Raw genomic sequence first — 13,699 nt, forward strand, 5'->3', positions numbered from 1 at the left:
ACAATCTATATCTTACCATTTCTCTTGCTTCTTGTTTGAGTTCTGCAGTCAGTTTCTTCATTGACTCCTTCTGTGACTTGAGAGTCTCTTTCAATTTTTCAATGTCTTTATCTTTAACCTGAATATAAGAGCATAATAAAGCTAAAAGTAAGAGCGAATGGTCATGGCTAAAATCATCATTTAGCAACACAGGATGTACTTTCATTTAGCATTAAAAGGGTTTTCCAAGTTACATTGTTTTAACTCAAAGACCCCTTTAAGTCCTACATTAGTGAACATATGAAGATCTTGTTAGAAATATAAACAAATGTCTCTTTACCAAAACTAAAGCCTCTTTGCTTGACAACCGATACATCGATGATGATCTCTCATGTGCTTTCACACAGGTTTGATAATCGCTCAGTAAACTGAGGCGGAGCGGGCTGGAGATTGTTCCGCCCCGCTCACCTCCATTCACAGTAACCATGCTGTCGTTCATAGATGAGTGATGGCCTGTTAACACGGAACTACGCAGCGGCAGGCCAACAATCATTTTTAGGTCTGCATGAAAGATCCAATCAGCGATTTATTGCTGATCGTTCTTTCACTGCATGCATTCACACTGTTCAATTATCGTGCAAACCACTTGATCTAATGAGAGATTTGCATAATAATCATGCAGTGTAAAGGGGCTCTAAGCTTTACAGCTGTATCCCACTGTGAACTCCTGCTAAGGCTCATTGTTGTCTTTCAGCATGCTGAAAGAGAACGATCAGCGATTCGTTAACGAAAACTGCATGATGTCACTGCAGTTAGACACAACGATTATCGCTCAAAAGACGGCTTTTGAGTGAATTTTGAGCGATAATGGTTGTGTCTAAATGGACCTTTATTCATTAGGAAAGTTACTTTTTAAAGGGATTACCTGAGATTAAAAAAAAAAAAAGTCTCATTTTTGTTCTCCATCAACAGCGCTTGTACCCTTGTGCTCTATTCAGACACAGCCTATACACAAAAGTGCCACTGTTTTTAGAAAAACTATTTTTTTTCTATTCTGGCTTGACCGCTGTAATTCTGAAACAGGTAAATAACAGCTATGCTAGAAATCATCTATATTTATATCTGTATTCCAAGCCAGTGCATTACCTCTATGGAATTCATCACTTTATCCATTTCCTTTTTCAGAGATTCCGCTTGATCCTGAAGAGCTTTTGCTTTCACTTGTTCCATATTTTCTGCAAACTTCAATTAAAGAACAATCAAAAGCACCCTCTTTAATAACTAACAAGCTATCAACTGTGAATTATAATGAGGAGAATCAGCATGTTTCTTGTTACATATGTTACATAGCAACAACTAAACAATAAATGCATAGCTGTCAACACAATTCAGGACATTTAAGCCTGAGCCCAGGACCACCGAAGATGCCCACCTAGTTTTGTGTTGAGTTTGTATAGCGCTTGCCCCCTCTGTAAATGGTTCCATGCTTTTGAGGCCGTTTCCTGAGACTGTTGGCAATTATATAAACGTACCAGCATTAGATTTCATTAACTAATATCTTGGTAAGTTTGTATTTGTTTAAGCAAGCCATTTTAATCTAGGAAAGACTGAATTGACATCTCTAATTATTCATCTCTAATTACTAAAACTTTGTTATAACAAAGTTCTGGTTAAAGTTCCTGAGTAAAGGCCCTTTAGACAAAAGATAGCTTTTTAGCAATCATTTTGCATAATCTGCTAATTGGTACTAATGCCTATTAGTACCAATTAGAAGCATGCGAGCCGCCAGGAGCTGAAGTTATTCAGAGGACCACCCGCTGTTCTCTGAATAAATTCCTCTTGTTCTGCAGGCGGAGCTCACAGCTGAGGACAGCTGAGACAATGTAATCAGCTGTTATCAGCGGTCCCCAGGCAGAGCATAGCGTGCGGTCTGTCTTATCAGCTGTTCTTCCTGAACGACTGTTTTCAGGCCGAACTGGATACCATCGTTCAGCAGAAAGCTAAAAGATGGGCACATTTAGACATAACGATTATCACTCAAAAGATGGCTTTTGGAGCGAATTTTGAGCGATAATCGTTGTGTCTAAATGGGCCTTTAGACAGGGACTAGATTATAAAAGGAGCACATAGAGGTTCCACTGTATGGATGAGTTGGCCATTCGAAGAGCTCTTTCATAAAGATTAATACACCAGAGGATCCAAGAAAGGCCTCATGAACATCTACCCATATATGGGCCGAGACATCCAAAGGAGGGACAATCCATGATGGACTCCAGTCAACTTACAAAGGGGTTAGCCCCAAACTTTCCTGTTAAAGCTCCATGCCCAGATAGGCAATGGACCACACCACTTTGCAGCTCCTGTTACGAATCATAATGTTGCTTTACAGAAATAAGATGGTTGAATGTTTACGTGAAAATCAATAAACAGATGAAACAAAACTTTTAGTTTTAGGCTTTAATTCTGCCCAGGGACATTAGAAACAAACCTGTTGAATTTCATTTTGTTTTTGGCCCTTCATTTCTTCCTTCAGTCTTGAGATATGGAGATCCTGGCAAAATAATGAGATGTTCAGTAATCTAGTTGCATAATAACATACATATACACTATCCTAACAATAGAATGGGACGCTTGAGTAAGAATCAAAAGTAGTATTTATTTATGTATGTTAATACTTAATCGGGCCTCCTTTGGTCCTAATGACATCAGATACACTTTAGCTGATATTTCCCTCCATTCATTCTGCAAATGTCTGAAAGTTCTCTCAAAGAAGATGTGTCGTCCCATCTACATGGTGCAAGAAGCGTCATCATTGGACAGTTGAGCAGTGGAAGATTGTTCTATGAAATGACGATTCACACTGCTCCTCTTCAAATCAGATGGACGAACCTGGGTGTGGAGGATGACTAGGAAATGCCTTCTGCCTGTTGTGCCAACACTTAACTACAGTGGAGGTTCCGTTATGGTCTGGGGATATTTTACATGCTATGGGTCTTGGTCTTTTGGTTGTAGTGGCAAGAACCATGAATAAGGAAGTGTACCCTGTCATTTTAGACAATAATGTGCTGCCAACAATGTGGCAATACTCTGGAAATGGTCAACAACACTTCCAACAAAACAACGTGCCTTGTCACAAATCCAATCCTGTTTTACATTGGTTTGAGGATATGGATGTTCCATGATTGGACTGTACAAAGAATCCTACTGAAAATCTCTAGAACAAACCAGAACAGTGGATCAGGAAATACGAACAGCATCCATTTTCTTTGAGAAAACTTGCCAGATTTGCAGGATGAATAGAGGGAAATACCAGCTGAATTGTATCAGACATTAGTAGAAAGTATGCCACAGAGTATTCGATGTGATTAGTGCCAAAAGAGGCCCCATTGAGTATTACATTTGTCAATAAATACTATTTTAGATTCTTGCTCAGGTATGCAATTGCTTTTGGAAGGATAGTGTATGTATTTCTATAGGAATTAAAGGATGTACAGTGAAAAGCAAGTTCAGTGGCAAAATGACCATCACAATAGTGTAATTTTTTTTAAAGGCTAAAAAAAAATTGAATGCCTATCCTTATTATAGGACATCAATGTTTGAATGGTACGTGTCTGATCCTTGGAGCCTCCACTGATTATCAGGTGCAAAAGTCTCTGTAGGTGCCATTGTGCCTGGTACTGTATCTCAGTCCCATTCAATAAAACTGCACAAAGTTTTCTCTATTGTGGATCCATAACCTTTAACATCTGGTGTTTATGGCCACCTTCAGTCCATCATTCAATCAACAGTAAAGTATTTCTGCTCAGACTTAGGCCTTCTTCACATCATATTAGTTATGTACCCATTGGGCTTCATTCATCCGACAGAGACCAAAAGAGTGTCCTGTTGACCTCCATCGGGCTAGTATATGTCGTTTACTGCCAATAGAAATGTTTTGAAGTAGCTTAGTATACTATATATTTTTTAAAAAGCGTATTGCGCTATATAAGCTTTTCTTTACAACTGGACCATATACGCCTATACAGTGGGATATGTTACACACTTCAGTTGGAGGTATATGTTGGGAGTTTCTCCCAGGGTACATGTCAAATAGAGGGATATGAAGAGGGCCTTATCTGGAAAGTATTCATTATACATATGTATGAATATCCAATGTGTTGTAAGGCAGTTTCCTTTTTGTATACCTTGTATTATTATATGCTTACTGATGACCAAAGCAATGTGTTGGATGGTACCTGGTCATGCTGGTGCTGGAGTTGCAGTTCAAGCAGTCTCTTTTTATGTTCTTCTTTCTGAACCTCTGCTGCCAGCAACTGGGCTTCCTTCTCAACTTTCATCGAGGATATAACATCTCTCAATTTCAGCAGGTCCAGCTCTTTCTCAGACAGGATCTTTTCAAGGGAAGCAATCCTTGTGTTTTGTTCCTTGACCCGGGTAGTTAGGTTAGTAATTTCTTGGTCATACGTGTCTTTTTGTTCGCTGGCTTCTTCTGCCTGTGCCTGTTGTTGCAGAGTAGTTGAAAAATATAGATTAAAAAGCTACAAAAACAAGTATTATAGACACTGGGAAACAAAACTGTACGAGGACACTTGGCCATATTACAAAATATATTAAAGAGTCAAATTATAAAATATTTCGATCAAAATGACGTTTAGTAGGTCTAATCAACAAAATAAAGGCGTTGTCCACAGACTGTATTCTTTTAGTGTGAAGAGGGGATAAAATATCAACATGCTTTCAAATGAATTTACCTGGATTAGGGTCTCATACTTCTTCTCAAGCTCCCGCAGTTGTGACTTAAGCTGCCTGCTCTTCTCCTGTTTCTCCGCAGCATCTGCCCTTGATTCTTCCAGTTTACTCTGACAATCTTCCAAATTCTGCAAACAAAATGCAATTTCTGCTCGATTAGTGTAAAAATAGGTTTTGTACAGTGCCCTCCAGGAGTTTGGAAACACCCTATGTTTAAAACAGAAAATCACTAGTCAGAAATCTCTAGAAGGTTTTGTACCAAGAATGGAAAAACTTAAAAAGTTGATCCACCACATGCTGATAATATGCAAAACTGCCATGCTAACAAATCGTGGAACCTTCGAGGAGTCCAAAATTGGAAGTTATTTCCAAATTCCAATAGGCCGCCTGCAGACGGCCGGGTCGGATCCCGCTGCAAGAATTCTCGTAACTGGATGTGGACCTGTGGCTTAACCGCTCTCAGCGTCTCCTCTCTGCGCTGTGAGTCGGCTGCCGGCAAGCCGGCGCACACGCAGAGAGGAGCCAGCCCATCACCACTGACATTTCTGTGTGGGCCTCTGCGAGACCCACACAGAAATAGAACATGCCGCGATTTGTTTTCCGCGTGTGTTTTCACGCAGACAAATCACAGCCGTCTGTCTAGGATTGCGCTATCTAATGCAATCCTATGGCAGCGGGCACGGGCGGAAATTCTGGATGATACTGTATATAACAAAATGTTATACAAATTTCTCTATAGAGTGATAGACTCTTCAAGATCCAACTTAAATTACTCGGGAAGGGGAGATCCAATGGTTTGTTGCTCATAGCAACCAATTACACTGCAGCTTTCATTTTACTAGAGTAGTTTACGAAATGATGATTGGTTGCTATGTGCAAGAAATGGTTTCTTACATAGGTTTAATAAATGAGGCCTATTGTAAAATCAATAGTAAAATAAGATGCTTTGTGAGTTGGCACAGTGAATAAGTTAGACGTGGTGGATCTGGAATGTCTATAAAAATGGAAACCCATCAGGGAAATCCAGCTGGAGGCAAGGAAAGTAAAATTACTGCAAGCGAACGAGACAATTGAACAACATGACCAACGACTTAAGAATAAGTGAGAAAGAGCCAGGACCTCAAGGGCTGCAGAGACTCCGGGAATATCATCAGGCCCGAAGTAAAAAAGAGAGGAGAAGAGCCAGTGCAACAAGGGCTGCAGAGACTCCGGGAATATCATCAGGCCCGAAGTAAAAAAGAGAGGAGAAGAGCCAGTGCAACAAGGGCTGCAGAGACTCCGGGAATATCATCAGGCCCGAAGTAAAAAAGAGACAAGAAGAGCCAGTGCATCAAGGACAGCTAGGCTACCAGGGCAACGCTGGTATATAAACTAATTAGTTCAGAATATTTAATCATTTCAATCATAATACATCCATTGCAAGCACAGTACATGTATTCTATAAACTGTGTACATATTGGATTTTTGTTCATTCTGTCTACTTGTATCTTTTTGTTTTTTATTGGAAAGCACAGATGATTGCACTTTTCAGTACAGTTAAATCAAGGTATATTGACGAGACATATGCCAAAAACCACACTCTAACAGAAGTCTATGTCAGAAGTATTTCTGAATTATACACTGAACGGAGTGTTCAAATGTTGTGTGATTTAGGCCACCTGTCAACAGATGGGGCAGATTCTCGCGAGCGGATTTCCGCCACTGGAGATCATTAAAAGTCCCCGCGATCATTATGATAGGTTCATCACAGAAAGTCGCAGCATGCCGCAATTTTTGGACACGAGCGGAAAAGCAGGATGCATTTCCCGCTCGTGTACATCAGGCTGTGCTTTTCATAGTTATCCTATGGAAAGCGTTTTAAGCGTGATCCGCATGCAATTTATTGCCACGGATCACGCTATGAACGATCGTCCATGGACAGCCAGCCTTAGGCTTGATGTTACAGATCTTGGCAATCTTCACTGAGCTAAATATATTGAAAGCAACGAATCTGTCTCCAGTTCCGATTTCTGATCCTGGGATCCATGATGTGTACCTAACAGAGTATTGCTTAGAATACGTATGTAAGGGTCTAAATATATTCAGTCTATGAATGTAAATAGCAAAGTTTTAACCCATTAGAAAGATCCATAACTTCATTATAAAGTGATTAATCTACAAAACCTGTAAACTCACTCGAAGGAAATATAACATTAAAGAGGACCTGCCACCAATCCCGACAGGTTTGTTTTAGTAAATCTTTCTATTGCCCATAACAATTCTGGGGACTCTTTAGTTGTGTTCCTGGTGAGTGTGACACTGTGCAATCAGTTCCAACACTGCCACACTATGCATGGACATACCTTACATAAACTGATACGCTCAGTTGTCAAATTATTCCTAAATATCTTGGAGGAATTATAGATGAGTAGCACAATGCAGAAATTTCAAAAAAGTGCTTTAGAATGATTATGGAGAATACAAAAACAAATGAGGAAGATGGAATAATACCTCCACAGTGCCACCTATTGGAAGGCAGCATTCATTCAAGCCACAGTTAGACTCTTTATACAAGCCTTGTAACAATGACTGGGAATTAAAAGCAAAGCCAGACTCCATGCACAGACAGCTGTTTCAGGGTATTTGCCCTTAGGCCTCCTTCCCACGAACGGATTTCCGCCGCGTAATTCGCGGCGAAAATCCGCTGCGTTGCCCGCAGCTATTAGGTTCTATTGAACCTAATAGCACAATGCTCACGATGCGTAATTCCACCGCGGAATTACGCACCGCGATTTCTCCCGTCCTCACCCGCAGCATGCTCTATTTTCTGCGGGTGAGGACGGGCTGTACGCACTGACGGCTTCCATTGCAGTCAATGGAAGCCGTCCATTCACGCTATCTCCCGCTGTAACCAGCGGGAGATAGCGTGAAAAAACGCTTTCCCGCCCACCGCCGAGCGTCATATGACGCCAAATGACGCGGTCCGGCCGCGTCACGTGACACGGCCGGCCGTGCACGTGACACGGCTGGTGACGCGAGGGCGGTGGGCGGTGACGGGCAGTGACGCGGCGGCGGTGGGCGGGGAAGCGATTTCACGCTATCTCCCGCAGGTAAGTATAGGGGCTCTGGGGGGCGCCGTGACGGGCTTCACAGCGTAATATTACGCGGCGGAGCCCGTCACGCTCGTGGGAAGGAGGCCTTAATCAGTGTATAGTAGGAGTCTGGCGTTGCTAGTGAGAGGCCTGGGACAGGGGTCAGAAATGCTATCTTTTCTCCTTAAGGAGAGCACCCCTCTCCCTAAGATTTACTAAAACAGACATGCCAGGAGAGCTAATAGATTCCCTTTACCCCTTCCCCAATGTGACACAATGTCTTGACAGGAAGCTGTTTAACACAAGTCAATGTAATAGTACATTGCAGTGACAGCATGGCAGAAAAACTAATCAAAACAGTGAAGTGTTAATTGGGCCTACATAATTTCATTGCAGTTGCCATTTTGAGTCTTCAAATCATAACACAAGAAAATTAGTGCATGTAAACACGTGCTAAACTGTAATATATGGGATTTATTTGCTTTCATTCCTAAAAAACAGTACCTCATGTAGCTTCTCAATCTTTGCTCTGGAGGTCCGTTGCTCTGAGAGCAGTTCTGACTTTGCACTGTTCAGCTGACGCTCTAGTTCCTGCCTTTCCATAAATGTCAGGCTTCCCTCCAGATGTCGAAGACGTGCCTTTAACTCGTCCCTCTCTGTTTTCAAAGAGGAGATCTATTTGGGAGAAAGAATAATTCTAACTAAAGTCTAAGCAGTCTTCACTAAGTCTATAACGGGGGGCTAATTTTAAACAAGAATAGTGGAATCCTGGAGAACCCTGGCTATGTGATCTTATGCCATTTCTATTGAATTATTGAGGTTACCTCATACTGAAAGCTGGCAACGTGGTTGCTATGAGTACTAGAGCATTGCTGTCGTATAGATTCGAGTTCCAACTCTAGTTCCTGCAGTTCCTTCATATACTCGCTGCGTTTGTACTCCAGGATCACTAGTTCACGCCTAAAAACAGCAAAGAAAATAGCAACATATGGTTTGTTAAAATTCTAAGATATGTACGACATCCACGCCACCAAGATAGGAAAGTTGTTAAACCTAAAAGAAACTTAGTCTTACATTATAAACACAAAACGAAGACTCTACAGCATGGCTGGCCCCAAAACAACACTTATGTCCAAATTTGAAGAAGGTATTTCTTGTATAGATGTGGCAATAACTAAGGGCCCTTTTACACGCAATCTATTTGCATAAAGTATTAATGGCCATTAACACTTTATCATCTCCATTTGCTTGAAAGGATCACTAGGAGTTGTTTGCAGAGCTCAGCTTGTGTTGAAACACATTCCATTGTTTTCTCCCAGTTAGTGTAAACATGCCATGGAGAAAACAGCCTAGGGTCTACTGAAAATATAAATGTGTTTGCTTTATCTTTCAGTGGCTGAACAATGAATTTTAAGTTGACCTTAAAATCACTGTTCAAACAAAAAAAGCACAATGCCTACGTTTATGTGTAACGATTATCACTCATTTTCAGTCGTTTGAACGGATTTTGAGTGATAATCACTGCGTGTAAAAGAGCCTTAATTTGATGCTTAAAGAGATTGTCTAGTTGTAAACTATTGACGACCTAGCCGCAGGATAGGCTATCAACAGTAGATCAGAGGCAGTGGTCTGCCGTTGAGGACTCCCTGCTGATCATTTGTTTCAAGGCCAGTTTGCTTGTGGACAGAGCTGATTTCTGCGGAAAGCAGACAGCAACATTCCCAGGCATTGACCAGGCTTGGTATTATACCCATTCACTTCAGTGGTAACTTGGCATGTATTACCAAACATGGTCACTGCAGTGAGAATGGAGCTGTGTGTTTGCTGCAGAAATCAGCTCACTACAGGAGCACACCAACCCAGCAAACAGCTGACTGGCAGGGATCCCGGGCGGCAGACCCCAGTTGATCTACTATCCTAAGGATAAGCCATGAATAGTTTATGACCGGAAAAACCCTTTAATGCATTAAATATACAGCTGTAGCAAATGTTAATTTGACTTTTTAAAGTGTTATGTTAAGCATCAATTGGAATTCTATTGTTTTTTAACTTTTTCTTTTAATCAAAGGTGGATTCTAACCAACACCACAGCATGGTCTGTGTAATTATCATTTGACCATACATATGAGATGTGGTCCAGTGTCTTCTCAGCACTAATTGGTTGTGAAACCCATGTATGTTCTTGAAGACTAGGCATGCACCTCCAGGGAGATTGCATAAGCCACAGTGCAATGTATGATAAATCCCCTTGGTTTGTCAATAATGCTTGCAATCCACGCCATATTAAAGGGGTTGGACTAAAGTTGCAAGTTATTCCCTACCTGATGGCTAGAATGGGGATAACTTGGTCATCAGTGGAGGTCTAACTGATGAGATCCCGTTGATCTCCAGAACGAGACTCCCGTGTCCCGTTCTGCCTATTGCTGCGGGGGTTGCTTCTTCCCCTGCAGTGACATCAGCATGAAGGTATCGCTAGCCGAGCATGTGTGGTCAGTGCTCCATTCATTTCCATGGGGCTGATGGAAATACCCAAGGGGGTACTGCTTGGCTATCTCCGCCGCCCCATTAAAAAGTGAATGAAGCGTTGGCGTGCTTGCCTGGCAGTGAGGAGGAGACTCTACTCAGTCTCCTCCTCACTGCAGGGAGTGGAGTAACCCCACAGTGAGGGGCATGGGACCCCCGATCTCAAGATTGGTGGGGGTCTCTTGGCAGAACCGCTATTAAAGCCATATATAACATAAACCTACCATCATTAGATCACACTGTCCAGTAGCAATGTACAGCTAGTCTCAATAAAACAGCGACTATGCCTTGAACTGCATCAGCTTAATACACAACATATAGAAACTGAATTCATATACCTCTTTTCCATTTATTCATATAATTAGTGTCTTTTCTGCTCATTTGCTTGTTACCTGAAGTCCTCCTCTGTGATCTGGCTCTCCCTGACACATGACTCCATCTTCACAACTTCTTTTTGAGTACTGTCTAGTAAATCACGTAGGGATTGCAGCTCATGATAAGCTTCCTACCACAAACAGAGCATGTAATCTTTTACCATATGTCAGATTTACATTTTACAGTATGTGTTATGATGTCATTTAGCAGATGCACCAAATAATCTCTTTTTTAAGGGCAGAAGTCTGAACAACATTAATGAGGACTACAGTCCCGATCAATCCAAAGCCTATATCAGCAGACATCCTCTTAGAGAGACGAGAAACATCAGTACAAGAAATGTCTCAAACCTCCAAGATTAAATAAAATAAAAGTTCAGAAAAAATAATATTTTTTTTTGTATACTAGTAGCACTCAGCAGCGAGGCTGTAGAATAGAAGCCAGCAGGAAATTACAGAGATAAAGGAAAGATAGGTTACCTTTTTCTGTTGCAGGACATCATTAAACAGCTGTTCTGCCTCCCTATACTGGGATCTGCATTGTGATAATCTTTCTTCTTCACATGCTACATCCTATAAGATGGTAAAGCATAATGCTCAGACTTATTATAATGGATAGAAAATACGCATTCAGGGTATAAGATATTATAAAACATAAATTTAGAAAAAACAAAAAGCTTTTGGGTTGGGGATCAATTTCATGGCATTTGGTCAATTTTTAGAAGTCCATATAAGCGTTACATACATTATAGTTGCTCTAAAGACCTTCACTCATTGGTGATGCAGCGTATGCTGGACACTTGAATCCTAAATATTATGGGCTGTTGGGCATGTCTGTATTTAAGAATATTGCTTTTGTGGAAGCCAGATTTTGTGGGCCATAATACGCTGCGATTCAATGAAGAATTGTTTACTCTTAGCTTCTAAGTAATACGGTGGCAATCTTTGCATCTTAATCCATTTTTGTATTTGACTTATTGCCTTGCTTCTGGCGATTGGGTTAGGAGAAGGTTCCCAAATGCCAAGAGAACCAAAAAGTGCAGCTCCATATCAGCACCCTAGGCAATGTACAATGCAGTTTAAATATATTGCTGAAATTATATATGATAGCTAATTAAGATCTGTTAGTTTGCATTCCCACTAGAGATCAGCGAACGTACTCGTCCGAGCTTGATACTCGTTCGAGTATTAGCATGTTCGAGATGCTCGTTACTAGAGGCGAGTACCACGCGATGTTCGGGTTACTTTCACTTTCATCTCTGAGAAGTTAGCGCGCTTTTCTGGCCAATAGAAAGACAGGGAAGGCATTACAACTTCCCCCTGCGACGTTCAAGCCCTATACCACCCCCCTGCAGTGAGTGGCTGGCGAGATCAGGTGTCACCCGAGTATATAAATCGGCCCCTCCCGCGGCTCGCCACAGATCCGTTTTGACAGAGATCAGGGAAAGTGCTGTCTTGCTGGAGTTGCTATAGGGAGAGTGTTAGGAGTATTTTAGGCTTCAAGAACCCCAACGGTCCTTCTTAGGGCCACATCTAACCGTGTGCAGTAGTGTGGAGGCTGCTTTTTGCAGTGTTGCACTTTTTTTTTTTTTGGTATATCGGCCGTGCAGAACATTGCGCCCTGCAGTAATTATACACAGTCCAGGGCCAGTAGTGGTGGTTAGGCAGGGACAGAAGACATATTTATTGAATATAGGCAGTGGGCCTTTCCAAAAACATTTGGGAAAAAAAATCTATTTGGGCTGCCTGTGACTGTCCTCAGTGTACTGGGTCTGTGCTGGGGGTAGTAGTCCTCCTAATTCATACGCAGCCAGCTAAGTGTTACAGCAGGCTTGCGCAAAATTATTTCCTGGCTCTGTGTTGGCTGTTACATCACCGCTGTATTCCAGTCCACAGTGCAACAGTCTGCAGTTATTTTACATACTCCAGGGCCAGTACTGGTGACGCAGAGAGAGAAGACATATACAGTGTATATAGGCAGTGGGCCTTTCCAAAAACATTTGGGAAAATAAATCTATTTGGGCTGCCTGTGACCGTCCTCAGTGTACTGGGTCTGTGCTGGGGGTAGTTGTCCTAATTCATACGCAGCCAGCTAAGTGTTACAGCAGGCTTGCACAAAATTATTTCCTGGCTCTGCTGTGCGTTCCGTAAGCGAAGTCAGCCTCCAACCACAGGCCAATAAGTGGCACATTTAATTACAACGTTCTGTTTCTGCACTACTGGTAATACAGCATGCTGAGGGGTAGGGGTAGGCCTAGAGGACGTGGACGCTGGTGAGGACGCGGAGGCCCAAGTCAGGGTGTGGGCACAGGCTGAGCCAGTGCGTTGGCCAGGGGTAGAGGCAGGGCCAGACCGAATACTCCACCAACTGTTTCCCAAAGCGCCCCCTCGCGCCATGCCACCCTGCAGAGGTCAAGGTGCTCTACGGTGTGGCAGTTTTTCACAGAGACGCCTGACGACCGACGAACAGTGGTGTGCAACCTTTGTCGCGCCAAGATCAGCTGGGGAGCCACCACCACCAGCATGCGCAGGCATATGATGGCCAAGCACCCCACAAGGTGGGACGAAGGCCGTTCACCGCCTCCGGTTTGCACCACTGCCTCTCCCCCTGTGCCCCAACCTGCCACTGAGATCCAACCCCCCTCTGAGGACACAGGCACTACCGTCTCCTGGCCTGCACCCACACCCTCACCTCCACTGTCCTCGGCCCCATCCAGCAATGTCTCTCAGCGCAGCCAGACGTCGCTAGCGCCACTGTTTGAGCGCAAGCGCAAGTACGCCGCCACGCACCCGCACGCTCAAGCGTTAAACGTGCACATTGCCAAATTGATCAGCCTGGAGATGCTGCCGTATAGGCTTGTGGAAACGGAGGCTTTCAAAAGCATGATGGCGGCGGCGGCCCCGCGCTACTCAGTTCCCAGTTGGCACTACTTTTCCCGATGTGCCGTCCCAGCCCTGCACGACCACGTCTCCCGCAACATTGTACGCGCCCTCACCAACGCG

The 13,699-nt window shown here is 42.9% G+C and overlaps 1 protein-coding gene across 4 annotated transcripts in view; it reads right to left on the reverse strand.

The window, feature by feature from the left end:
- The window catches only part of LOC136627787 (golgin subfamily A member 6-like protein 25), a 62,151-nt gene that overhangs the window by 17,965 nt on the left and 30,487 nt on the right, over positions 1-13,699 (reverse strand). For all 4 annotated transcript variants that reach the window (XM_066603180.1, XM_066603179.1, XM_066603178.1 and 1 more), the window contains 9 exons: positions 11,177-11,269; positions 10,715-10,827; positions 8,624-8,759; positions 8,304-8,474; positions 4,731-4,856; positions 4,215-4,478; positions 2,468-2,530; positions 1,126-1,221; positions 17-118 (listed from right to left, as the gene is read on the reverse strand). In XM_066603180.1, the coding sequence (XP_066459277.1) occupies positions 17-118; positions 1,126-1,221; positions 2,468-2,530; positions 4,215-4,478; positions 4,731-4,856; positions 8,304-8,474; positions 8,624-8,759; positions 10,715-10,827; positions 11,177-11,269 (1,164 nt within the window). The remainder of the gene's footprint in view (positions 1-16; positions 119-1,125; positions 1,222-2,467; positions 2,531-4,214; positions 4,479-4,730; positions 4,857-8,303; positions 8,475-8,623; positions 8,760-10,714; positions 10,828-11,176; positions 11,270-13,699) is intronic.

This window comes from Eleutherodactylus coqui, chromosome 5 (genome assembly GCF_035609145.1).
Source record: "Eleutherodactylus coqui strain aEleCoq1 chromosome 5, aEleCoq1.hap1, whole genome shotgun sequence".
Taxonomy (NCBI): Eukaryota; Metazoa; Chordata; class Amphibia; order Anura; family Eleutherodactylidae; genus Eleutherodactylus; species Eleutherodactylus coqui.